The sequence below is a fragment of the Thalassophryne amazonica genome, chromosome 16 (genome assembly GCF_902500255.1).
Source record: "Thalassophryne amazonica chromosome 16, fThaAma1.1, whole genome shotgun sequence".
Taxonomy (NCBI): domain Eukaryota; kingdom Metazoa; phylum Chordata; class Actinopteri; order Batrachoidiformes; family Batrachoididae; genus Thalassophryne; species Thalassophryne amazonica.
In genome coordinates this window covers 13310838-13335622 of record NC_047118.1, presented here as the reverse complement: position 1 = coordinate 13335622, position 24785 = coordinate 13310838, and the positions used below count along the sequence as shown (strand labels likewise).

Here is a 24785-nt window from a genome sequence, read left to right as displayed (position 1 = left end):
GTTTTTCCCGCTGTAGTTATTTATTACGATTGTTGAAGTTAGTGTAACTGTTAAGAAAAGTGCTAATTTCTCGCCGACCCTGAAGCATGTTCACGTCCAAACTGCTCACTCTGGTTCTGGTGGTCCAGCCCGGCAAAGTTCTGCTGGGCATGAAGAAAAGAGGCTTTGGTGCCGGCAAGTGGAATGGATTTGGTGGCAAAGTCCAACCAGGAGAAAAGATTGAAGATGCTGCAAGGAGGTGAATTAAATAGGTTATAATTATTAATGTATTCAGTAAACAGGGTGTCAAAATTCAAACCCTTGTCCACCACGTGACACCTGAGTGAGGGATCAAGTAGGGGATTTCCTGTTGAGGTGAAATATGATGGGGACCTTGTGTGATCCGTGGTCGCTATGGTAACCATCAAGACCCAACAGGAACCCTGGACACCAAACGGCTGTCGGGGCTCTGGCGAAACAATAAGTGCTCAACAGCAGATAATGAAGGTTGCAGCAGGTCCTCAGAACCAGTCGTCTGGGATTTCCCAGTCATCGGACCGGGCTAAGGATCATCTGTCAAGGCTTGTGTGTTTGTCTTCTGTGCAACGACATCCCCAAGTTAAACAGACCCACACAAAGGGATCTCTAGGTCAACCCTGGATGTAGATTTTCTTTGTGTCCACCATCCCACCTGAGAATGGCGAGGAAGAGTGGAAAGGCAGTTGGTCCAGATGACATTCCAGTGGAGGCATGGAAATGTCTAGGCGAGATAGTGGAGTTTCTAATTACATTGTTTAACAACAGGAGACAATCTTGCCAATAAGGGATTGCCACGATGACAGTGAGTGAACAGGTCACACTTCGATTCCAAGATGATGTATTCACACTTTTCACTTCTTTAAGGAAGGATGGAATGTCCTACAATCTCAGGGGGCATGTTTCTGTCATACGAGGTCTGTTAGAAAACTATCTGACCTTTTTATTTTTTGCAAAAACTATATGGATTTGAATCATGTGCGCTTGCATCAGCCAAGCTTGAACCTTCGTGCGCATGCGTGAGTTTTTTCACACCTGTCGGTTGTGTCATTCGCCTGTGAGCAGGCTTTGAGTGAGCAGTGGTCCAGCCCCCTCGTCGGATTTTTATTGTGAGGAATTCGCGCGTTGGGACGGAGCCGCTAATGGCGTGGGACAAAAAGCAACGCCGTGATGAAGCCTCACAGGACATGTTGTGGCATGTCCAGCTCGTCCACAATTTCTCGGATAGTCACACGACTGAAAAGCCACCGAAAGCCGTCTGAATCTTCCGAATGGTACAAGAGCTGAGCATGTTACAACATGTCCTGTGAGACCAACACGGAGGTGCTTTTGTCCCGCGCCATTAGCGGCTCCGTGGCGAATTCTTCCGCTCCTCTTTCCATGACAAAAACTCCTGTAACAGTGGAATGTGCCGAAAAAGTGGTATGTCCACCTCTTCTGCCATTTCTGTAGTAGTCAGACGACGTCCTGGATCAACACAGCGTTCAGTTTGGAAATGATCTGGTCGTTTCAGCCTGTCGATCACCGCTCGGAGCGCGGCGCGCCCTCCGCCATTGTGCGCCGTCTTTAAACCGGTTGTAACACTCCTTAATCTGTGTGATCCCCATAGAATCGTCCCTGAAAGCTGTCTGAATCTTCCGAATGGTTTCCACCTGGCTGTCTCTCACAGTTTCTGGACAAATTTGATGCAGCAAAGCTCCAAATCGTTCAGACATTTTCCTCACAATAAAAATCCGACGAGGGGGCTGGACCACTGCTCACTCAAAGCGTGCTCACAGGTGAATGACGCAACCGACAGGCGTGAAAAAACTCACGCATGCGCACGAAGGTTCAAGCCTGGCTGATGCAAGCGCACATGATTCAAATCCATATAGTTTTTGCAAAAAATAAAAAGGTCGGATAGTTTTCTAACAGACCTCGCAGAACATAGTGTGTCTAACAGAGTGCCCCAGTTTAGCATTCATATCTGACAAGAAATCAAAGAGTTGAGGTCCCGGATAAATGAGGTTCCCCCGGGCTTACACTCCAGGACAGGTTGAGAAGCTCAAATATCCGAGAAGGGCTCTGAGTAGAACCACTGCTTCTTCACATAGAAAGGAGCCAGCTGAGGTGGTTGAAGCATCTGGTGAAGAAACCCACTGGTTGTCACCCCACGGCGGTCTTCCAGATATGCCCAACTGGGAGAGGAGGCTCCGAGGAAGACCCAGGACATGCTGGAGGGATTTTATTTCCAAGATGGCTTGGGAACACCTTGAGATTCCTCATTAAGAGTTAGAAGACCAATAGACCGAGCAGCCCTACCCACACTTCCCCATCCTCGGCGAAATCCTCAAACGCATTCATTCATTCATTTTCTACCACTTATCTGGGTCTGGGTGCCACCGCTGTTCTCTCTCACATTACAGTCCTGCATGGTTGCAAGAACATTACATTTTTTACATTACATTACATTAGCCAACACAACAAGGAGCCACTTTCCCGTCGTCTGCTGGTGCCATTTTCTTTGCACAGTTTGCCTCATCTTCAGAATGTTTAAGTACTGATTTAATGTATTTTCCTTCTCAGAGAACTGCTAGAAGAAAGCGGCCTCACGGTGGATCATCTGGACAAGATTGGAAACATCAAATTTGAATTTGTGGGTGAAAGCGAGCTACTAGATGTTCACATCTTCAGAGCTGACAGTTACAATGGAGAACCAACGGAATCAGACGGTATGATTTACTGTAGCTTCACACGTTGACAAACGCTGCATCTTAATAAGGCTCTCTTGTCACCAACCTGACGGTCCCATTAGCTCTAAATGAAGGTGACAAGCAGTTGGCGTTTGTCGCTTGATGGACATTCCCAGGTCGAGGGCAGTTTGTGGTTACTTCACGTTTATGTGCTCAGTGTTTAATGACAGATTATAAAGTACGGGAAAACCCAACACTCCACGCTTCCCTGCTTCACTGAACCAAATTTTGCTTGTTTTGTTTCAGTCCATCGTCTTTAACAGTGACGTTCCTGTATCGCCAGTTAGCATGCTAACATCTCTGTAAGATGTCTTTTAAATCACTTCAGAGGTGTTATCTGGTTGCAGAAACAGAGTTTTTAGATTTAGAAGTGTTTACTTCATGCTATCTTTTACAAAATATTTTTGGGAAAAAATGCTGAACAGATTAGATTACATTTTTTGCCATCTTTGATTATTTTGTTCGATTGAACAGAGAGCTGACATCACACTACCTTTGTACTCTGATTGGCAGGCGCCATGGTACTTGCTTTAATGTTGCGTCTTTGAAAATCCAATGACTGATGACTCAGACTACTGTTTTTGTTCTTTTTCTGTACTTAGTTTTTATTGGCATCACTTTTAAAGATTATCAGATTATTGCTCTCTTTCAGTATTTATATAAATCTCATTACTGAAGGCAGTATTTATATAAATCTCATTACTGAAGGAAAAGATGAGCAACATTAATTTAGAATTTCATATCGCAATGCAAAGTTTGCTCATGGAGAAAGGACGTGATAACACTGAATCAGAGTTTGGAGAGAAACATAAGTCATGTGATAAGACAAGTGGAGAACAAAACCTCTTGTGAAATGTACAATACAGCAAGCGGTTTTATAAGAAACAGCTGAATAACAAGAACTGGGCAAAAATATGAGGATACAACTGTGCTTTGAAACTGAGTCACGTTTCAGTAATCGCCATTTTAACAAATACAAGTTTTAATTGGATTTGCAGGATACGGCAAGGATCAGTGGAAAGTAAACTTTGAAAATAAGGAAATGGATGCCAGATATTTGGGGACGGGGGGGGGGGGGGGGGGGCACATGGAAGAAAGAAATTAATTGGCATCCAATAATATGTTGAAAATTTCCCCCCTGCACTGTTGTGAAACAACTGGAAGTAAAGAGAAGTCACCGCAGCAAACTGTAGTGTCAACTTTTCCAAGGCGTCGCTTGATCTCAAAGGCCGAAGACCCTTTGAGATCGAGTGAGGACTGGTAAAAGCTGATGGGGTCATAACTTCACTGGACAGAGGTGTTTGGCAAAATTGATATCTCTCTAGGTGAACAAAGATCCAAGTATTTAGGCTCCTTCTGCTTCCTGTCTTACTGCGTGGTTGTGAGACTTGGTCACAAACTGCTGACATTAGGTGGCAACTGAATGTCTTTGGTACCTAGTTGTGATGTCCGATACCACCAATTTCCTTTCCGATCCGATACTGAGGAAATTTAGGCTGGTATCTGTGATACCAATTCGATACCAATACTTTGTGCAAATACATCTAATGTGTATGGTAAATCTAAAAAAATAGTGTATTTCAAATCATAGCTTCATAACACATTACTTTGTCTTTGCATTCATCAAACATCTTTACAAGATGAGTCTCATCTTCAAACAATATACGATCCTATGCACTAAGTGCTTAATCTTATTAGGTTCAACTATATATGTAATCTCTCCAAATAGCCTACATTAGGTGATACAAACACTTGCTGTTTTATAGTACTGGGTGACTTAAATTGAAATTGCAAGTAAACTATTTAATATATAAATGCCACAATAATTGACACCAACCGCGTGTCACTTACACAAAACCTCAAAAGTTTACTTTCCACTGTGTTCCTTTAACGATATACAGTACCTCAAATGACTAAAGTATCAAAATGATCTATTTTGATTTGAGAATCGATTTTAGAGCATGAAGATCTGGTATTGGTATTCACTAGTCCTTAGTCTCTTCAGTGGATCCTTGGATACCACTGGAATGACTTTGCCTCAAACAAGCTTAGGGTCCAGTCACACCGGGGGTGAAGACCGCCCGCCTCAGGTTCAAGTCAAAGTGCCGCAAGTGTATGTGCCACATTGTTTCGACTGTCACGGGAAAAAAAAATTGTGTTTGCAGTGTGTCGTGGACTGAAAATCAGTTGCAGAGTGTATCCTGAAGATGTTTAGAAAACTTTAAAATGCTTCAACCGGTTTTAAAAGCACATACCAAAGTGGTGCCACAGTGGTGCGTATGTGGGCAGTTGTCGCTATGATTTTGGAGAGAAAAATAGTTTTACAACATATGCAGAACATGTGCACAACAGTCCTACCACAGTCTTGATTTTCTGAAAAAAGGAAGTCTCATAAATTCATGTCACGTAGAGGTGTCTCAGTGTTGAGGACTCCAGTGGCTGGAGAAGGCTGAGGGATGCTCCGAGACTTGACTTGTAATTAGGGTTAGGTATCAAGAACCGGTTCTTCGTAAATCATTTCATTAAGAAATTTATTCAGTCCACCGTCATCAATAGCCTTTTTGCTTAACGATTCCCTTGTCGGTCCTTCAGAGCGGCCGTTGTTTTTGAGGGTGTTTGTCAGGAAAATGATCATTTCTCTACGTTGATTACAGACCCTGCAGCGGCTCTGTAATCAACTGTATCTGCAGTGCGACACCACTTTGAAGCATGACCCAATGAAGCAATGCTTTGATCCACTAGCTCGTTGGTTGTTTGATTCGTTGCTCTTCAGAAATGGCAAGTCCATTTCTTAACTCCGCTCAAAGCCATTAAAATATCATGAGTCACTTTTGTGTGGATTAAAGTCACTAATTGGGACTCTTGTCTTGTTGCAGTCAAAACAAGAATCGTCCTCTTTCCGTGGCACAGCTCGAAATGCTGCGCGGCTCTCTGCAGAGACAGTCTGGTCAGAATTAATAACTTCAAAACGAATCGCCGCTTTAAATAAAATGACACCTCTTACAAACGTAATACAGACAATAAACTACAATCAACTAAAACGTTTTTTTCCTCCCAAAATGAGATGTCCTGCATTCTTTATGAATTACATCCTGATGTGCAGCACAGCAGCTGCAAGAGCTCAGCTCAGATGTATGGAAAGACATTCATGCCAATAATGTCTGAAAGGAAATTTGACAAAAACTGCATATTTTGTTTATTTCTATTTATGTCCAGAGATCAAGGATCCACCATGTAGAGTTCATTATGTCCAGAATTTAAGGATCCAATGACCAATTTCGTATTTATTTACTTAAGACTCAATAAAATGTTGTTCATTTTCAATTTAATCGGCGTATAAAGCGCCAAATCACAACAAAAGCCATCTCAAGGCGCCTCACATAGGTTCAACATAAAAAATTTAAATAAATAAATAAAAATTAAAACATTGAAATACATAATTAAAACAGAAGTAAAAGAATAAAACAGATAAAAAATAAAAGCTATATTAAGAAAGAAAATACAAATAGGCTTTAAGTCTTCACTTAAAAATGTCCACAGACTCCGACTGCCTCACGGTCGCAGGAAGACCGTTCCAAGAGCGGATACACGTATAAGAAAAGCTCTTTGATCTGCTGACACAGAAAACCTGTAAAGTCTACTTTTAGTACACAAAAAAATTCACAAGCGTGTTAATCGATAAGCAGAATTGATAATGGTATCGATATCGATAAAATCTTATTGATACCCATCCCTACTTGTAATATTACGATTGATTTCTCACCATATCAGAGATCTGATATGCCAATACCAGGAAGCACAGCCACATCACTCCTGTACTTTACTCCCTGCACTGGCTTCCAGTCCATTTTAGAGTTGATTTTAAACTGTTAATGTTTGTTTTTAAAGCTGTAAATGGCATTGCACCTTCTTATTTATGTGACCTGTTAAAAACACACAACCCTGTCAGAGCACTTCAGTCTGCTGACCAAAACTTTCTTGAGGTTCACAGGTCCAGGTCCAAACAATGGGGTGACCGTTCTTTTGCAGTAGCAGGTCCTAAGTTGTGGAATGCATTACCTCCTGAACTGAGGTCCATTAATAGCTTGCCTCTGTTTAAAGCTAAGTTAAAAACATACTTGTTCAGGGCAGCTTTTTGCACATAATTGCTTTCACACTTTTTTGTCTATTTTTATTCTATTTTGGATGCTCTTATTGTGTTTTATTGTGTTTTTCATTTTATCTCTAGCTGGTGCTATTGGAAAGCACTTTGGTTCAGTGAAAACTGTTGTAAAGTGCTATAGAAATAAACTTGATTGATTGAATCTGTGCAACGTGAAAAGCCACATACTTACCAACACTGACAATACTCAATAAAACACTGGGCATTTCAATTTTTTATAATGGTGGTAAAAATAAGTAGGGATTTTAAATTCACATCCAAAGTGCATGTGGTTTGCCTTTCTGCTGCGCTCCAGATTTAGCACTTTTATTTTTTCTTTTTCAGTCCAACTTTCTGTGCAATCTGAACCTGATGTTGCAAAGGCTTTTTTTTTAAATTATATATTCTTTGTGTTTCTGTTTGTGTTTTCACAGAGATGAGACCTCAGTGGTTTCAATGCGACAGCATTCCTTTCAGTGAAATGTGGCCTGATGACATCCTGTGGTTCCCCATGATGCTCCAGAAAAAGAAATTTGTTGGTTATTTCAAATTCCAGGGTCATGACTTGATCCTCAGCCACACACTGCAGGAGGTGACGGAGTTTTAAAACCACACCAGAGATGTGCGTTTGCGGTTGGGGCAAAAATAGAAAGGAAAAAAAGAAGTCCAAATTGCTTCTGCTGTGAGGCCCATAAGTATTTGGACAGTTTTTTCTTTTTTTTTTTTGTTTTTGTTTTTTTTTTTGTCATGTTGCCACTGTATGTCACTGCAGTGGAGCTGAAATTAAACAATTAAGATGTGTTTATAATGCAGCTTTAATTCACAAGGTTTAACCAAAAAAACAAAAGTTAAAAAAAAAAAAATGCATTAATCATTTTGCAATTCCAGCTATCTGCATGCAAGTCCTTCCATTTTCACACACCATAAATAATTAGACAAGTAAAATACAAGGATTAATACAAATCATCACTTTTACGTTTTTCTCAAGTAAGGGGATAATAATATTTATAAAGCACAAACTGTGTGCTGGACTTCATTTACATCAGCAAACAGTACGGTACTGTAGGCAGTTCTCAACAATAAAATAAGCTTGTAATATGTATGTGAAACCTAATCAGTATCACTTAAGGGGACTAAACGACACTTACAGTTCAGCCTCAGTGTACCATGGCCTACACAAAAATGTGTAACCACCCAGGGTGGGGACTGTCGCCTGGTAGGGGTCAATGAAGAATTTGACAGAGGTCAGAATTTAAAAATGCTCCAATCATATTGAAAAAGTATACCACATGATTCGTCTGATCATAAAGGTATGCAAATTATTGGTTGAACTAAAGGGATTAATAAATGGAGTAGTGCTGAATGCTTGGTCTCCAAAGTAAAGGTCAAATAAGGTTAAGATGTACTGGATTCTATGATATACGTACAGTAGTGTTCAGAATAATAGTAGTGCTATGTGACTAAAAAGATTAATCCAGGTTTTGAGCATATTTCTTATTGTTACATGGGAAACAAGGTACCAGTAGATTTAGTAGATTCTCACAAATCCAACAAGACCAAGCATTCATGATATGCACACTCTTAAGGTTATGAAATTGGGCTATTAGTAAAAAAATTAGAAAAGGGGGTGTTCACAATAATAGTAGTTTCTGCTGTTGATGCTACAAACTCAAACCTATTATGGTCAAACTGCTTTTTAGCAATCCTGTGAATCACTAAACTAGTATTTAGTTGTATAACCACAGTTTTTCATGATTTCTTCACAACTGCGAGGCATTAATTTTGTTGGTTTGGAACCAAGATTTTGCTCGTTTACTAGTGTGCTCGGGGTCATTGTCTTGTTGAAACACCCATTTCAAGGGCATGTCCTCTTCAGCATAAGGCAACATGACCTCTTCAAGTATTTTGACATATCCAAACTGATCCATGATACCTGGTATGCGATATATAGGCCCAACACCATAGTAGGAGAAACATGCCCATATCATGATGCTTGCACCACCATGCTTCACTGTCTTCACTGTGAACTGTGGCTTGAATTCAGAGTTTGGGGGTTGTCTCAGAAACTGTCTGCTTGGACCCAAAAAGAACAATTTTACTCTCATCAGTCCACAAAATATTCCTCCATTTCGCTTTAGGCCAGTTGATGTGTTTTTTGGCAAATTGTAACCTCTTCTGCACGTGTCTTTTATTTAACAGAGGGACTTTGCGGGGATTCTTGCAAATAAATTAGACACAGGCGTCTTCTGTCACAGCACTTACAGGTAACTCCAGACTGTCTTTGATCATCCTGGAGCTGATCAGTGGGTGAGCCTTTGCCATTCTGGTTATTCTTCTATCCATTTTGATGGTTGTTTTCCGTTTTTTGGTTTTTTTTTCCCACGGTCTCTGTTTTTTTTTTTGTCCATTTTAAAGCATTGGAGATCATTGTAGATGAACAGCCTATCATTTTTTGCACCTGCGTATATGTTTTCCCCTCTCCAGTCAACTTTTTAATCAAACTACGCTGTTCTTCTGAACAATGTCTTGAGCGTCCCATTTTCCTCAGGCTTTCAAAGAGAAAAGCATGTTCAACAGGTGCTGGCTTCTTCCTTAATTAGGGGACACCTGATTCACACCGGTTTGTTCCACAAAATTGACAAACTCACTGACTGAATGCCACACTATTATTGTGAACACCCCCTTTTCTACTTTTTTTTTTTTACTAAAAGCCCAATTTCATAGCCTTAAGAGTGTGCATATCATGAATGCTTGGTCTTGTTGGATTTGTGAGAATCTACTGGTACCTTATTTCCCATGTAACAATAAGAAATATACTGAAAACCAGGATTAATCTTTTTAGTCACATAGCACTACTATTTTTCTGAACACTACTGTATGATACCCTGTAACATAACTAAACACGACACATGGTCCACACTATCTCTTTTTAAAATCCTATTAACCAACAATTTGCATTACTTTTTTTTTTATAAAAATTGTAGTAACTTTAACTTTTGACCCCTGTACAAACTAAAGTTGACCTTTGTCATGATTTTTTTTGCTGTTTTTAACCCCATAACTAACATTCAGTCACAGATAGTCCAAACTATACCTTCTTGGAATCATGATAAGACAAATAATGTGGTATACTTTTCAGTATGATTGGAGCATTTTAAAATTTTGACCTCTGTATAATTCTTCATTGACCCCGAGCTGGCCACAACTACCGCCCTGGGATGGTTATCATACATTTTTGTGTAGGCCATGGTACACTGAGGCTGGATTGTAAGCGCTGTTTAGGTCCCCTTAAGTGATACCGAAAACTTGCTTGGCCCATGGACTAATACCCCCCCCCCCCCCCCCCCAAAAAAAAACCACGTTTAATAGTATCTCTACTAGCAATGTGACTAAATTTATTCAAATCTAGTCCTGGTGTGGTACCCAAAGTAAACTAAATTAATCCAAGACATTCACTGACTTGCAAATGCTCATGTGTCCATCCCCTAACTTGTTATATGGAAAATCTGAAAAGTGATAATTCATATGAACAGTAATAGTTATATTTTCTTGTTCAAATACTCATGGACTCTGTATAAAATGTAATTCCAAAATGATCAACATTATTTTTGTTAAACATCTTGAATTAAAGCTGAAAGTCGACACTACAAGAAGATTGTTTTAACTCCACCCTGGGGGTGTTCAGAGGCAAAATTATAGAATTCTCACTGCCCAAATACCAGGGCACTAACTGTATAATGCTGAAAGTGTCTTTCCATGTATTGTTTCTTTTTATTGTTCCATATGTAGGTGTTAAATTCCCACAATTAGGTCAAATGTTACTGAACATGTATCGATACAGCTGACTGTAATATGTATGTGATGTTTTCAGGGTTTGAGGTTTTTTTTTTTTTGTACCTTTATGTTTGTCACTTGAGCATATTGTATATTTGTTCCTTTTTAAAAAGCAGATAAACACTGGAAAAAATACTTTTTTTCATCATTACTGAGTTAATTCGTTTGATTTTTGTAATATCTGCAGTGTTATTTCCACATAATTTCTGTACCCATCAACCTTGCAGATGTTTTTTCGACAAAGTAAATGTTTAATTATTTGAAGTAAGTAATTTTCTCAGTAAGAACAAAAATCTAAATTATTGCATTTTGACAGTTTGACATCACCTGAACTTTGTGGGACAATTTTATAAATACAAGCATTAATCCATCATAAATTGTGCCTTTGCATTTTTAATACAAAATATGTCAAACAAAATGCATCAGTTTATGCCAAATAGTGTATCTGAAAAGCAAAAATATAGAAATATTTGTGGATCACAAAATACAGACCTTCATTCAAAATTTAACCAGAAAATCTTGTCAGGTTAACAAGTATATGGGGAAAATTCATATTCATTCAAATTCATATTCTTCTCACCCCAAATCATGATATAGCTTTTAGCATTTGTCAAGCACAGCATAAAAAAAATTAAATTAAACAATAGTATAGATTTTGGAAAATGTATACTGGAGTGTGTAGTTGGATATGCAAATGGATGTGTAGTACATTGTGTATCTTTGGTATCAAAACAATAAATTAGTGTTGTTGCGACATGCTGCTCGCACCAGCTGATCTTTTTATATCCCTGCCTTTTGTTGTGTATTTTATAGTTTTAAGCTTGGCATAGCTTAGTAAATTTCACTTTGAAGCCTACTAACATTTTACTCAACAGCAAAGTAAATAAAACATAAACTGCAGATGTTATAATGCGAGAAAAATAGTATAGACTGTAATGCACTGAAAAAAGAATAGTTGAACCAACTTTGAAAAAAGTGTTACAATTGGTAAAATGAAGTTGTTAGAACTTAAGTTTGTAAGTTAGAGTTGATCTAACTTGCAAACTTAAGTTCAGAGAACTTAATTTATTAAGATTTTACTAACACTTTAAGATGGTTCTTTTTTTTCAGTGTGCAAAATAATCTGCAACAAAATCTATCAAATACACTGATTTAATGTTAATCAGATTCAAATGCCCTCATGAATTGAAATTTAAAATGTCATCTTCCTATAAACAGCATTTAGTGCATACAATTTCTTACAAGAACATACAATACACCACAAATGTGAGTTTGCCCCTGCTCAATATTACTTCAATGTAAAATTTCATCACCTCTTCATAACTGAACATCAATCAAAAGAAATACTTTAAAAAAGATACTGAATAAACAGGCTTCAAAGTACAAAATTAATGCAACAAAACTTGCATACCTTTCAATGTAACTAACCAAATTCATAATTTGTAGGCTTGCAAAAGTATCTGTTTGATAAGAAGCATAAGTTGAGGTGAAACAAGTCTGAATCATTTGTTATACAAAGGTGTACTAAGTTCCATTGTAAACTGTATGTACTTTAGTAAATGAGTTAAGATAAACAAATGTCAGTTCCCTTATAAAGTAGAAAGGGCACTCTGCAGTATCACAAATTTGTTAAATCAAAATGCTTTTTTGGGGTGGCAGGGGAGTTAACATCTGGGGGCGGGGCATATACAACTATCCATCCATTTATCAATTTTCTATACCTGCCTCCTCCAATTAATGGTCCCGGGGGTGCTGGAGCCTATGGGCCATGTACGTAGCATATTGAAATCAGTAACTGCTCAACACAGGCATATGGCACACGTGAATTATTAATATTGTTTTGGTTGTCAACATACATGTAATTTAAGATGAGAAACAGCCCCCTCCCCAACACCCTTTTGTTACCCTTTTTAAATGATCCATCTTACTGACATACAACTCACAAAAGAGCTGTTCAGCAATTAGTAGCTTTAGAATTACAAGTGATTCAGGACTGCTTCACATTCACAAAATTTTGGTTTCAGCCTGGCTCAACTCTAGTTTTTCTTGTCTCTACAGTTTTCTCCAGATCTGCCCCCACCCCCCCCAAAATGGTAATGTTCTTATTCATCAGACAAAACCCACCAAGGCAAAGTGAAATCAGTAAGGTTACGTAATCGTAATAAAACGGCAAATAAATGCAGGTGAAAACAGCCTCCATTGCAGATGTAATGACAAACAGCATTTCATCTTTAGCCGGCCAAACAATACACGATACAAGGCAGTAAGGCCTCATCAACGTAACGCAGAAGCGTATTTAAGAAACGCAGAACAGACTGTACACATTACGCTGCACTGCTGTGCTGGCAGTGAAGATGCTGATGCACAGTTGCATCACAGGTTTTTCCATCTATGGTGGAACAGAACTTCAGCATGACAGAAATAAATGTTTTATTGAGCACTAAAAATGCTACTGCATGTGCACAAGATACAATTATTCCCCTTGCTTATTTAGTTCATACTTGTGAATAAGTGATCAGCATCTGTGCTGTGCCAAACACAGAGAATTGAGCCAGAAAATAACACCCCGAGTGATGGACATTTATGGGTGATTCTTTAACTACGGGCACTATTAGCCTTGTAAATGTAATTTCCACCACACCATTGCCTTACAATATAAAGCGCCTTGGAGCAACTGTTTGTTGTGATTTGGCGCTATATACATGTGCTCTGATGTCACTGTTTATCTCCATAGAAACTACCCAAACAATCTTTCATACAAACTGTTTAGGGACATTACAGTGTTGTGGTGGAAATTACGGCAATAGTGTGGGACAACTATTTTGTTTAAAAAAAAAAATCACAACAGTTGTATGACATTGAATACCCCAATTATGTTTTGATATTTTATTCAGAGATATTTTAAAACATTAGAAAAAAACATTTCTTTACCATTCATTTTTATCATTGAAGATCAAAAGTCTGGGTGTGGGACAAGCACAAAACGGCAATATTTGCATATAATGATGCTGAAAAAAGGTGAAAGTCATCATAGACTACTAGAACAAATTTCTTAACACACTTTCATTGTAAAGATAACTATAAAAGTGTGAAATTTCCCCTTTTTTCTGTTTTTCATACAATATGATCAAAGGACATAAGTGCCCGTAGTCTAAGAATCACCCTTATGTGGATAATAACAAACACTGAAAGACACTTATTGAACAATTTTTTTTTCCTCAGACAGAAATTTGAGCCAGCACTTTGCCTTTTCCAGTGGCCACATGCAGTGCTGTATTTCTAATCGCGAATGAAGTGATAAAATTTTAGGAATGATTTATATTTTTTCTGTTGCTCCCTATAAACTCCGGAGCTCCGTGCATCTTGGACACGAGGTACCAATCCATAGTCCAGTGTCTCAGTCATCACTGGTGTGATTGTGCATTGTAGTCACCACGGTGACAAATCAGGCTAACGAAAACCCCTGCAAGGCCAGAAACTTTTATTTTATTATTTTTGATGATGCCAACCAAAAACAGGAATTATAAAACTAAATATCTATTAATTTTGAAATAAATTGTTTCAGAGCACTACATCACTAAGGATCAATGCTGATTTTTATTTTTCTCCCATTCTGCTTAAGAATACATTTTAAGCAAATATGTTTCATACAGATAGAACCGGTCATTTTCACATAACACAGAAGACATAAATTAATAATCACGGAAATATTTCCAAAACTCTGAATATCTTGTGTGAACCAGCAGACTTTTGTCCTACAGGCTCATTTAAGCCTTAACAAGCATTAATTATACATCCACGTATTTGTTCAATGTAAAACTCTAAACCTCTTTGAGACATGTAGTTTTCCATCTGGATTCTCACTCAGAAGCAGGAGATTTGAAAATGAAAACACTCCAGGTTAAACTCTTGCTCAGTCACCACCCAAAAAGTGAAAACTTCACCAATGCCTAACGCAAGGTGTAACATTTACTTGCCACCCCCGCTGCCATTTGTTCCTGTTCAGACTTTCAACTGCATAAATGTCTTCACCTTCTACAAATTCATAATGGAAATCTATTGGCTCTGTAACACTGGTGGAGTGTGCACGCCATTCCATCTAAGTGCAAGTGTGAGTGTGTTGTGAGCCGTACACATGTTCCAATAGTATATACATTTTGGTTCAGTACGATACTGCTATAACACCGTATTGCATTATTGTGTGGTGTAATGGCTGGCTTTTGTTGGTAATTCATGCAGCACGGAGTAGCATTCACCATCTAACCTCTGACCTTATCACTCACTACAGCAACAACATAACTATTCTTCCACTTGCTGACTATGGACAGCAGCCGCAGATGCATGCTGGGTTAGGCTGACTTGTCATTTTTAGGGATGGCTCAGAAATGGAGCTGATATCTTCTTCAGGTAGAACACAGCATGACAGATTTATGAGCACAGTCTTCTTTAGGAGAACCCATTAGTCCATCCACTTAGAGGCTGCAAGGTTTACGATCAAACCCAACAAAGGAAATGACCAAAGCTTAGGCGGCAAGACTTGCATAGAAAACAATCCTTGTGTTGATCTTAACATATAACATGACCACAGAATGAGAGAGATATTCTTCCACCAAGATCATTTCCAGTTTTGATAAGTGGCAGTGCTTCTCTCCTGGACCTTCTGGATCCGAGCTTCAAAGGGAGGGTTTCCTTCCATTGTGGCCTCCAAAGAGACATCCAAGCTTCGGTTGGAGATCGCTCCACACTTCTCCCATCTGGTTAAAAAGAAAGGAGTAGGAAAATGACATATCGATATGTAAAGTGTGAAACACTGGCGACATACCACAGGATTTTTCTTGGCGGTGCATGAATATGTAGTGGTGGAGTGACAGAATCTGTAGTAAATTACTTGTAGTTCCTAGGGTTTGTAAGAGTAGAATGGGAGGCAGAGCCTTCAGCTTTCAGGCTCCTCTCCTGTGGAACCAGCTCCCAATTCGGATCAGGGAGACAGACACCCTCTCTACTTTTAAGATTAGGCTTAAAACTTTCCTTTTTGCTAAAGCTTATAGTTAGGGCTGGATCAGGTGACCCTGAACCATCCCTTAGTTATGCTGCTATAGACTTAGACTGCTGGGGGGTTCCCATGATGCACTGAGTGTTTCTTTCTCTTTTTGCTCTGTATGCACCACTCTGCATTTAATCATTAGTGATCGATCTCTGCTCCCCTCCACAGCATGTCTTTTTCCTGGTTCTCTCCCTCAGCCCCAACCAGTCCCAGCAGAATACTGCCCCTCCCTGAGCCTGGTTCTGCTGGAGGTTTCTTCCTGTTAAAAGGGAGTTTTTCCTTTCCACTGTCGCCAAGTGCTTGCTCATAGGGGGTCGTTTTGACCGTTGGGGTTTTTCTGTGATTATTGTATGGCTTTTGCCTTGCAATATAAAGCGCCTTGGGGCAACTGTTGTTGTGATTTGGCGCTATATAAATAAAATTGATTTGATATCTATAACTATGGCAAAATGTCTTGCAGATCAGCAAGACGTGCAGTTGCTGTAAACTTTTAGACATTCAGTAAATGTTTACATACAGCACTGTTCGGGTGAAAAAAACCTCATGAATTATCATCGTTTCATGGAATCTTCCAAATATATTCACAGCCATACAACAAAATGTGATTACAACACATTGAAGTTAGCACAGAGATCTGTACTAGCTGCTAAGCTAATGTGTTTGGGAAACAAAACTACAAAATAAAAGAAACATAAAAACAAAATCAGTCAAGAGGGGAAAACCTCTCTGGAAATTTTTCTGAGATTCCTGGTGGAGGGGTTACAACCTCTTGAAGCTCCCCTCGGAGCTGCCTATGATACAGCATAAGGGAGTTTCTAATCAAGAAATGCGTGCATTGTTTGACTTAAAATATAGCTCAAACTACATTATTCACTGAAATTTTGCACTGAAAGCCAACCCAAAACCATACTGACCTTATAACCTTTTCAGTGACACTACCAGCCATTTTTAGTTCTTTTGTTGCCCTCCAGAAGCATATTTAAAACTGATTGACCATCCTGAAGTGTGCTTTGTTAAAGCAGAGGGTGGTCTGAAGCTAAATGTTTTGGAGAAGAACATTCTCACCTCTTTGTGGCCTTGGATCTGGGAGTTGACAAAGGCCCCAAGGATGTGGGACGTGATCGGAAGGTAGGTAAAGATGAGCTGTGTCTCTTGATGAAGGCAGAACAAAGAGAAGTAGTTTCGCAGCTCCATGGTCTGAATGGCGTTTTCTTGCTATTAACACAATAGTAGTGACAAATCATGATTTAAGAAGAAAGAACGCTGTTTTTCTTCTTCTCCACACTGTCTTTAGATGGAGAAGGTACAGTAGTGTTCAGAATAATAGTAGTGCTATGTGACTAAAAGATTAATCCAGGTTTTGAGTATATTTCTTATTGTTACATGGGAAACAAGGTACCAATAAATTCAGTAGATTCTCACAAATCCAGCAAGACCAAGCATTCATGATATGCACACACTTAATGCTATGAAATTGGGCTATTAGTAAAAAAAAAGTAGAAAAGGGGGTGTTCACAATAATAGTAGCATCTGCTGTTGACGCTACAAACTCAAAACTATTATGTTCAAACTGCTTTTTTAGCAATCCTGTGAATCACTAAACTAGTATTTAGTTGTATAACCACAGTTTTTCATGATTTCTTCACATCTGCGAGGCATTAATTTTGTTGGTTTGGAACCAAGATTTTGCTCGTTTACTAGTGTGCTTGGGGTCATTGTCTTGTTGAAACACCCATTTCAAGGGCATGTCCTCTTCAGCATAAGGCAACATGACCTCTTCAAGTATTATGACATATCCAAACTGATCCATGATACCTGGTATGCGATATATAGGCCCAACACCATAGTAGGAGAAACATGCCCATATCATAATGCTTGCACCACCATGCTTCACTTTGATCATCCTGGAGCTGTTCAGTGGGTGAGCCTTTGCCATTCTGGTTATTCTTCTATCCATTTTGATGGTTGATTTCCACACGTCTCTTTTTTTGTCCATTTTAAAGCACTGGAGATCATTGTAGATGAACAGCCTATAATTTTTTGCACCTGCGTATACGTTTTCCCCTCTCCAATCAACTTTTTAATCAAACTATGCTGTTCTTCTGAACAATGTCTTGAACGTCCCATTTTCCTCAGGCTTTCAAAGAGAAAAGCATGTTCAACAGGTGCTGGCTTCATCCTTAAATAGGGGAAACCTGATTCACACCTGTTTGTTCCACAAAATTGACGAACTCACTGACTGAATGCCACACTACTATTATTGTGAACACCCCCTTTTCTACTTTTTTTTACTAATAGCCCAATTTCATAGCCTTAAGAGTGTGCATATCATGAATGCTTGGTCTTGTTGGATTTTTCAGAATCTACTGCATCTACTGGTACCTTGTTTCCCATGTAATGATAAGAAATATACTCAAAACCTGGATTATTCTTTTTAGTCACATAGCACTACTATTATTCTGAACACTACTGTAGGTAGGTAAATCATCTACACATTAAAAGCTAAGTGGCCTCTGTGTGCATGTGTGTAACATCAATGACAGAGAAACTGGGGAGATCTGACATTTGCCATTTGGTATGTTTTTGTATTTTGGGTCAATGTTAGGTAACAACAGTGAACAATGGATCTTGATATCGCCATTAATCAGTCCCTGGTAACCAGAGAAGCTCAGAAGAAAGGAAATATCTCAACCTTGCGAATTGTAAAACATGACATCAACTAAAGGTGCCAAATAAATACAATTATTCATAAAACTTTCTCATTTTAATTTTCTGCACTCAGTTAAAATGATAGAAAATTTGCATAATTTATTCCCACTCTTGAAAAATGTCAGCTACCCATTTTACAAATCACTACCCAATCTAGAACCCATGGATCCCCACAGGCAACATGATAGTTTGCTTGAAATGAGCATGAGCGTATTTTCAGGAGTATAAGTCGCACCTTTTTTCTGTATTATCAGCTGTTTAATTTGGGATTTTTGTGTACTGTTGAAGTGTACGTTTTATTATTGGCATTTGTCCTTTTATTATTACAGTTTATTTTTTTGTTTTGATTCCCAAGAACATCCTATATAAATAGTCATAATCATTATTATTAATATTATGAATAATAACAAATTTATGATTTTTCTCAATATAAAAAGGCCTTTTTATGCTTCTACAACCCCTGGCAATAATTATGGAATCAGCAGCCTCGGAGGATGTTCATTCAGTTGTTTAATTTTGTAGAAAAGCAGATCACAGACATGACACAAAATTAAAGTCATTTCAAATGGCAACTTTCTGGCTTTAAGAAACACTATAAGAAATCAGGAAAAAAAAAATTGTGGCATTCAGTAACGGTTACTTTTTTAGACCAAACAGAGGGAAAAAAATATGGACTCACTCAATTCTGAGGAATAAATTATGGAATCAACCTGTAAATTTCCATCCCCAAAACTAACACCTGCATCAAATCAGATTTGCTCGTTAGTCTGCATCTAAAAAGCAGTGATCACACCTCGGAGAGCTGTTGCACCAAGTGGACTGACATGAATCATGGCTCCAACACGAGAGATGTCAACTGAAACAAAGGAGAGGATTATCAAACTCTTAAAAGAGGGTAAATCATCACGCAATGTTACAAAAGATGTTCGTTGTTCACAGTCAGCTGTGTCTAAACTCTGGACCAAATACAAACAACATGGGAAGGTTGTTAAAGGCAAACATATAAAGCAATATGTCTCAAAAATCAAAAATGCACAACAAAACAAATGAGGAGCGAATGGGAGGAAACTGGAGTCAACGTCTGTGACCGAACTGTAAGAAACCGCCTAAAGGAAATGGGATTTACATACAGAAAAGCTAAATGAAAGCCATCATTAACACCTAAACAGAAAAAAACAAGGTTACAATGGGCTAAGGAAAAGCAATCGTGGACTGTGGCTGACTGGATGAAAGTCATATTCAGTGATGAATCTCGAATCTGCATTGGGCAAGGTGATGATGCTGGAACTTTTGTTTGGTGCCGTTCCAATGAGATTTATAAAGATGACTGCCTGAAGAGAACATGTAAATTTCCACAGTCATTGATGATATGGGGCTGCATGTCAGGTAAAGGCACTGGGGAGATGACTGTCATTACATCATCAATAAATGCACACGTTTATGTTGATATTTTGGACACTTTTCTTATCCCATCAATTGAAAGGATGTTTGGGGATGATGCAATCATTTTTCAAGATGATAATGCATCTTGCCATAGAGCAAAAACTGTGAAAACATTCCTTGCAAAAAGACACATAGGGTCAATGTCATGGCCTGCAAATAGTCCGGATCTTAATCCAACTGAAAATCTTTGGTGGAAGTTGAAGAAAATGGTCCATGACAAGGCTCCAACCTGCAAACCTGATATGGCAACAGCAATCAGAGAAAGTTGGAGCCAGATTGATGAAGAGTACTGTTTGTCACTCATTAAGTCCATGCCTCAGAGACTGCAAGCTGTTATAAAAGCCAGAGGTGGTGCAACAAAATACTAGTGATGTGTTGGAGTGTTCTTTTGTTTTTCATGATTCCATAATTTTTTCCTCAGAATTGAGTGATTCCATATTTTTTTTCCCTCTGCTTGGTCTTTAAAGGTAACCGTTACTGACTGCCGCAATTTTTTTTCTTGATTTCTTATAGTGTTTCTTAAAGCCAAAAAGTTGCCATTTGAAATGACTTTAGTTTTGTGTCATGTCTGTGATCTGCTTTATTTCTACAAAATTAAACAACTGAATGAACATCCTCCGAGGCCGGTGATTCCATAATTTTTGCCAGGGGTTGTAATACTCTAACTTTGTGGTCACACAATTGCTTTGAGACGGTCGTAAACCTTTCAAAGTTCTCTGCTGGAGTTAATACGTTGGCGTCACAATGCAATTTACTGCCAGAACAGTAGGGGGCGTGACGTTTTTCGTGAAGACTGGCCTACTAACCCATCACATCTATGTTCGTGAAAGTCATTGTGAAACCGGAAAAGTGAGATTCTAGAAATTACATAGCGGACCAATCACAGCCTGTGCATCTCCGTTGTCTTGATGTGTAGTTATAATTTTTGGGAGGTGCATGTCACACTATGGGGAGGTGCTCAGAGGGGAATCGCAACAATACAGAGGGCTCTGTGTGGTTATGGAGTTTCAGATACGAAGTAGCATAAATAGGGCTTAAGTAGTACCAGAGTATAACTTGCAAGACTTTCCAAACTTGTTTAAAAAAAAAAAAAAATACAACTTCTACACTCTAGAAAACACAATATTTGTATTTTATCTGTGGTGCCCGATGATCACCAAAGATATGAGGAAAAGCTCAAAGTAGTGACGCTCATATAATAAACAATTTAAGTGTGACCCGACTCCGTTTTAATCGCACGCTGAAAGTAACTGAACCCTGTTATGAAGGTGCTTCCCCTTTAAAAAAAAAAACAAAAACAAAAGTTGTAGTTTAATGTTGTGTTCCTTGTTTCCAATTTCAAGTAAATGTACAAAATTGTGATTTTTTTCATTATTATTATAAAAGTTGCACCAGACTGTAAGTCACAGGACCTGTCAAAGTAATAAAATAGTGCGACTTAATCTCCAGAAAATACAGTATGTTCAATCCTCTATTCCCAAACATTTGTACGATGCATGTCTGAACTCTAAGTCTGAGCCATAAAATGTATGCAATACAGCACAATGAGTATAAAATCTCAGAATCATTTGCCAAACAGACAAACCACATCAAGCAAGAGGAACTGCAGTCACAAGTTAAAAACCAACAGACACACAACAGTGTCAGCATAAAGTAAACCGGCAGCTGGAATGTAACTCATGACTGCACTGCTGCTATTTTTTTAATCTGTGACTTATTAGCTTCAAACATTATATCATATCCCAGAAGAAATAAACATGGGCCTCTGAGCAATATATACACTTGAAATTATGAAACATTTCACATTTATGTCAATCAAAAAGATTAGAGGGCATTTCGATTCTCACCCAAAACTGTAAAAAGGGACTTTAATTTCTTAGCTCTATGTAAGAGTACATCCTTATAAGCACTCATGTCATGCTGCACATAAATGTTATGACAAAGTATGAAACATATTTTATCTGGGGCCTAAAATAGGGTGTACTGCAGTGCCATAAAGGATTTGCTTTCACAATAAGTCAACTTAACCTGATGTCTGGTTTAAATTTAACACACAAAATTACTTAACACAAATTCTGAACAAAAGCAGAATTAGAAACTTAAAAGAACTGAAGCACCTGAACAATTCGTGACTCCAGCTGTTCCACGGACGCCGGTTCTTTGGGCTGCACGGTGGCGTTCATCATCTGTCTCTTCATCACGCCGTACTTCTGCAGAGCTCTCTGGTGCTCATGGAGCACACCCTTCTCATGGCGTTCACAGAGGTCCTACAGAGCAGCATACAGTCTTAGTATCATCTCCATGGTCAAATACATACAGTTTAAATCACACGAGCTGAGGACATATCAATACCATAAGCAGTTGCATGCATACTACTTTGGGCATACCTTGGTTAAAAAATTCCAAACTCAATTTTCCCCAGCTCCATATATTCCATTTTATTTATGAGCCCTATTTTGATGATCTATAGCATGCAGTCTAAAATACATACAACAAGTGCATTTGGGGTGTGTCCAACTCCACTTTATCGTTTACACACCGGGTATTCTCATCTGGGTGTGCTTTGACAGCAGGGTGCAAGTTCATCTGGGGGGTGACCCAGAACATTTTCTTTTTTTTTTTTTTTAGAAAAATGGTGGAAAATACTGGTGCATGGCCAGGTGTTTTGAACAAAGGAGGCGGGTTAACAGCATTCTTTATTTTTGGCCATTTTGTAGTCCAAAAATGACAACCAATCCAGAGTGATAACCATATGTACGTCCCTTTAAATGGGAGTGCACCAGACAAACAGCACTGTAGTATTGAGGAAGCAGATACAAGTGAAAGGATTACTGGCTTGTTAAAGGATTAACTCCAAACTGTCGAAGTCTATAGTGAGCAGTGGCCACCAAAGGTAGATGAAGCAGTGCAGAAGCACAGAGAAGTTTTAGTTATTTATTGCTATTAATTGTACTGTTTTTTTTTTTCCCAAGTCACATTTGCCATGCATATGTTGCCTGTCTCTGCAAGAGAGAGAGAAACATAAATTCTTCTCCCTCCTCCCACACGATACACTGTCAAATTAATACTGCATGTTAATGGTGACTAGCAATGATATGTGCAGGTAGAGCGTAAGTACATTGTGAAGCAACATTATGTACAGTGCCATTCCTGTTCATCACCAGCCTGTACGTGAGCTGTAAAAATATCTGTAAGACATCATCTCTCACAAAAAAGCCTCACAAAGTATGTTTTTATTCCTTTTTAATTTAACCAGGTTAGTCTCATTGAGCTCGAGATCTCTTTTGCAAGGGAGACCTGGACAGTAACAAAGTTTCCAATTCACCTAACCTGCATGCCTTTAAACCTCACTCTAAACCCTGAATGGTAGAAAAACACAACTCGTGTTATATGAGGACAGCAAAACACACTTACTCTGTAGGACTGCAGTAGGTCCAAGAAAAGGTTTAATTTTTCAACAACATCGTCTTCTTCACGTCTGCCCTGAGGATATCAGAAGACATTTTAGTTCACAGCGCCACATTTGGAACACAAAGCGGAGCTGGGGGCGGGTATGAAGGACTGCGGCTGGTACCTGGTGAGTCGCTTTGTCAGACAGCAGAGCGAACTCTACAGACAGGCTCTTTAGAGACTCACGGAGTGTCCTCCAGGTGCTCTGTGAAGATGCCAAGGGGGGTAGAGGCAAAGTGTCTGAGCCCAGCGTACTGCAGAAAAGAGACAACAACAGCAACGATTAGCATTCTCATTAAAAACTGTTTTCTCAGTCCAGGACCAGGCTTCAGAACGGCTTTATAACAAAATACCTCAACTCTCTGCCAAACAGAAGGAGATCAGTTGCATTCTCCTTGGAGCGCTCTGCTATTTTCTCCACTCTGTCCCGCAGCTTATGGAAGCTGCTGTGGATATTTCTGATGACCTCCCTGCTGGTTGAAAACTGGGACTGAATGTCAGCTGGAAGATATTCCTGCAAAACAAGTACAACAAATCTTCAATGGCATTCAAATGTTTAGGGGTCAAATGTGAACATCTGCCCTTCAAACATGACAAACCTTTGCTTGGGTTGCAATTCTGCTGGTCATGAACTCATCACCGGTTTTCTTGTAAGTGTCACGCAGCTTAGTCTGAACATCCTGTTTAGAACGTGGTACAATGAGTAAATGAATGGAAAAAACAGAAAAGACGCTGCAGCGCAGGAACAGGATGTATTTCAACAGTGATGACAGTTTACAAGGAATTACTGAATTTCTAAACTGACATTTATGACCTTGTTATTAGCAGTGTAACAACAGATGCAAATCAAAACTCAATCTGAAAGTAATGACCAAGTCGTTAGTGCACTTGGTTTCAGTGCGGAAGGTTGTCGGTTCAAACACCACCCCTGCCACATTTCTCCACGTAACGTGGAGTTGCGACAGGAAGGGTATCCGGCGTTAAACTTGTGCCAAATCAACATGCAGATCTACCTCAGATTTGCTGTGGTGGCCCTGAGTGCAAATAAGGGAGCAGCCGAAGGGTCTTACTCATACATCGATACACAGACCCCTGAATTGATCTAAATGGAGTATGAATTGGTCGATGCCTTGATTTTTACATTATAAATTGGTTGAGTTAAACTTATTTCGCCACTTCATCTTCTGCATATTCAAACACTCGGAAAACTTCAAAGGTTGGTGCAAGGTTCTTGCAGGAGTGGTCGCACAAAGATTTAACTGGGCAAGATAAAAATGAAATTAATATTTATTTAGTATAACCAATAGCAGCAGCCGGTGTAACAGTATATCTTCCCACCTGGATATCTTCCCACCCGGGTGGGAAGTTGTCCTAGCATATCTTACCCCCAACCCTAGATATCCCCCCCCGCAAATGT

The 24785-nt window shown here is 39.0% G+C and overlaps 2 protein-coding genes across 3 annotated transcripts in view; one reads left to right on the top strand and one right to left on the bottom strand.

Annotated features, from left to right (window-relative positions):
* nudt1 (nudix (nucleoside diphosphate linked moiety X)-type motif 1) lies at nucleotides 1-7509 on the top strand. The gene is made up of 3 exons (XM_034190137.1): nucleotides 1-238; nucleotides 2581-2726; nucleotides 7323-7509. Exons 1-3 carry the CDS (start codon nucleotides 87-89, stop codon nucleotides 7493-7495), a joined length of 471 nt encoding a protein of 156 aa, XP_034046028.1. The 5' UTR covers nucleotides 1-86; the 3' UTR covers nucleotides 7496-7509.
* A 6791-nt stretch (nucleotides 7510-14300) lies between these two features.
* Nucleotides 14301-24785, bottom strand: part of snx8a (sorting nexin 8a) — a 31343-nt gene continuing 20858 nt past the window's right edge. For both annotated transcript variants that reach the window (XM_034191004.1, XM_034191005.1), the window contains 7 exons: nucleotides 23968-24048; nucleotides 23722-23882; nucleotides 23493-23622; nucleotides 23333-23401; nucleotides 22036-22185; nucleotides 16832-16981; nucleotides 14301-15476 (listed from right to left, as the gene is read on the bottom strand). In XM_034191004.1, coding sequence (XP_034046895.1) covers nucleotides 15396-15476; nucleotides 16832-16981; nucleotides 22036-22185; nucleotides 23333-23401; nucleotides 23493-23622; nucleotides 23722-23882; nucleotides 23968-24048 — 822 coding nt within the window. In that variant the 3' untranslated portion in view covers nucleotides 14301-15395. The remainder of the gene's footprint in view (nucleotides 15477-16831; nucleotides 16982-22035; nucleotides 22186-23332; nucleotides 23402-23492; nucleotides 23623-23721; nucleotides 23883-23967; nucleotides 24049-24785) is intronic.

Excerpts from the sequence above, each read along its gene's own strand:
- nudt1 (XM_034190137.1), top strand. The coding sequence starts at position 87 with ATGTTCACGTCCAAACTGCTCACTCTGGTTCTGGTGGTCCAGCCCGGC. Across the intron at positions 239-2,580 it reads ATTGAAGATGCTGCAAGGAG|AGAACTGCTAGAAGAAAGCG; the intron begins GTGAATTAAATA and ends TTTCCTTCTCAG. Across the intron at positions 2,727-7,322 it reads AGAACCAACGGAATCAGACG|AGATGAGACCTCAGTGGTTT; the intron begins GTATGATTTACT and ends GTGTTTTCACAG.